Raw genomic sequence first — 2,515 nt, forward strand, 5'->3', positions numbered from 1 at the left:
CCGCATATCCACACAGGGCCGGAGTTCTCCGTTTTTCTTGGGGACGACTACGACTGGAGACACCCAAGGACTGTTGACCAGTTCGATAATCCCGTCCTGTAGTATCTGCCGCATCTCAGCATCAACGGTGGCTTTCTCCGTCCGTGACAGACGGTAAGGATTCTGCACGATAGGAGGATGATCTCCCATGTCCACCTTCATGGACACCCAGGACGTAAGCCCTAGCTCTCGGTTGGTTAAGGTGAACATGTCAAAGCTGTCAGTCAAACATGTGACCAGCTGCTGGTGTTCAGGGTACTGAAGATCGGTGTTTACTTTGTTGCTTAGCAACTCGTGTAGCGCAGGGGTAGGGCTCTTGACTGGCCGAACCGCACGGGCTACCAACACGCGAAAATGAGCCTCCTCCAAATGTCCGTCATGATCCAAGCCTCTGGGGCAAGGGCAGCTGGCATATTCGCATCAAACTGTGCTGCTGCAGCATGGTTGTGGGTAACAGAAATACGCTCCTCAGTTAGCAGTCGTGGTAACAGGAGCTCTTGAGAGCTCAAGACAGGAATAGTTTCAGGAAAAGAACGGAACGGATCCGCAGGGGTCGATATTGGCGGTCCAGGACCAGAGTGCGAGTCGTTGTCGTACTCAGACACATCTCCAGGCCAGACATTTGCCCAAGCCTCTTCAGTGCCAGAACTGGTGACGCTGTCGGTACTCCATGCATCCGCAGCCCATTCACCGCTGGAGGCACTTTCCGACGGAATCTCGTCTGACCTAAGTGCTTGCCGTACAAGGATGTCGATGATGTGTTCCATGTCCATGTTCCCACGGGTTGTTGAATCACCATCACTGAACTCTCCGCTGCTTCCCACAGGTGAATCAATGGTCTCAGGCGCGGAGCCTCTACTGATAGCCGCAGGCGATATCTGCCCTTGTGGTGTGGGCGTCTCAGGCCACTGTATTGATGCCTCGGCCGTCAACATGGAAGCTGGTTGAGTGTCGTCTTGCTCAGGTGAGTCGTCCCAAAGCCGAGCAGACGGGGGAATATTAGAGCCGGGGCTCCGAAGAAAATGGATAGCAATGTTGGACCGCTGATCCCGGTCTGTAGCAGTCGCTCACCTGGCGGGTCGACTGACTTAGCGGAAGCGTAGAGTTTACAGTCCTCGCCGGAGTGGGAAGAAGTCCAACCAAGCGGCAAGCACTAGTGTACATAGACGCGTACGAACACAATCAGAGACGGCGGCAGCAGAGTCTTGAACTCCGAACACCTAGTAATGTGATACGTCAGTGTCTGGCCAGAGCACCCCGCCCGGGTAGCTTATATCTCGGCCTACCTGCCGGAGATTCCCTACCACGGACTTGCCGTACTAGGATAATGTTGGTGGGGCCCGGGGCCCCAGCCCGTTAGGTTCACTTACGAACAACCGCCATGTTCGGTACATGTGACGAAGCTCGTAACATGTACGAAACTTGAGACGAATCGTTAACGAATTAACAGTTATTGTTAAAAGTAATTGTTGAAATATTCTAAGGGAAATGTAGCCTGCTACAGTCTTCCCCCTCTGAAGTGAACCGTCCCGGGAGCGTTACTTCTTCTTAGAAGTTTTCCGTCCCTTAGGTTTTTCCGGGGCTTGAGGGTGCTTCTTAGACGCAAGTTTGCGTTCATATTCGTCGATGGATTCCGCCAAGGGAGTAGACTGGCGAAGGGATTCCTCTGGTTCATAGGTATTATGACTAGAGTCGTAACCTTCCCATTTAATCAAATACCCCTACCAAAATGAAACCGCTTTAAGAGCGCTCTCAACGCGATCTTAAGCCATATAAAGCACAAGTAGATGCCGCTGTTAAGAGCGTTCTGAGAACGCTCTTATCTGCCATGTTTTAAGATTGTGCCTTCTCAAGCGTTCTTAAGCGATCTCAAGAGAGCGCTCTTTGCAGGGAATCTCAAGCGTTCTCAGCGATCTTACCCGTTCTCAAGGACATTCTCAAACCATTTTCTCACGCATTCTTAAGCAATCTTTCACCACTCTCAAGCATTCTTACACCGTTCTCTCACCATTCTTAAGCGTTCTTAAAGCGTTCTCAAGCGTTCTTACACCGTTCTCTCACCATTCTTAAGCGTTCTTAAAGCGTTCTCAAGCGTTCTTACAGCGTTCTCTCACCATTCTTAAGCGTTCTTACAGTGTTCTCAAGCGTTCTTACACCGTTCTCTCACCATTCTTAAGCGTTCTTAAAGCGTTCTCAAGCGTTCTTACAGCATTCTCTCACCATTCTTAAGCGTTCTTAAAGCGTTCTCAAGCGTTCTTACAGCATTCTCTCACCATTCTTAAGCGTTCTTAAAGCGTTCTCAAGCGTTCTTACACCGTTCTCTCACCATTCTTAAGCGTTCTTAAAGCGTTCTCAAGCGTTCTTACACCGTTCTCTCACCATTCTTAAGCGTTCTTACAGCGTTCTCAAGCGTTCTTACACCGTTCTCTCACCATTCTTAAGCGTTCTTACAGCATTCTCAAGCGCTCTTACAGCG

At 50.2% G+C, this 2,515-nt stretch overlaps 1 protein-coding gene across 1 annotated transcript; it reads right to left on the bottom strand.

Annotated features, from left to right (window-relative positions):
• Window positions 1-377: 377 nt before the first annotated feature.
• Window positions 378-974, bottom strand: VOLCADRAFT_101218 (uncharacterized protein; the record flags this gene model as incomplete). The annotated part of the gene is made up of 1 exon (XM_002959658.1): window positions 378-974. One exon carries the CDS (start codon window positions 972-974, stop codon window positions 378-380), a length of 597 nt encoding a protein of 198 aa, XP_002959704.1.
• Between the last annotated feature and the right edge of the window lie 1,541 nt (window positions 975-2,515).

Source organism: Volvox carteri, assembly GCF_000143455.1.
Source record: "Volvox carteri f. nagariensis unplaced genomic scaffold VOLCAscaffold_497, whole genome shotgun sequence".
In the NCBI taxonomy this organism is placed as follows: domain Eukaryota; kingdom Viridiplantae; phylum Chlorophyta; class Chlorophyceae; order Chlamydomonadales; family Volvocaceae; genus Volvox; species Volvox carteri.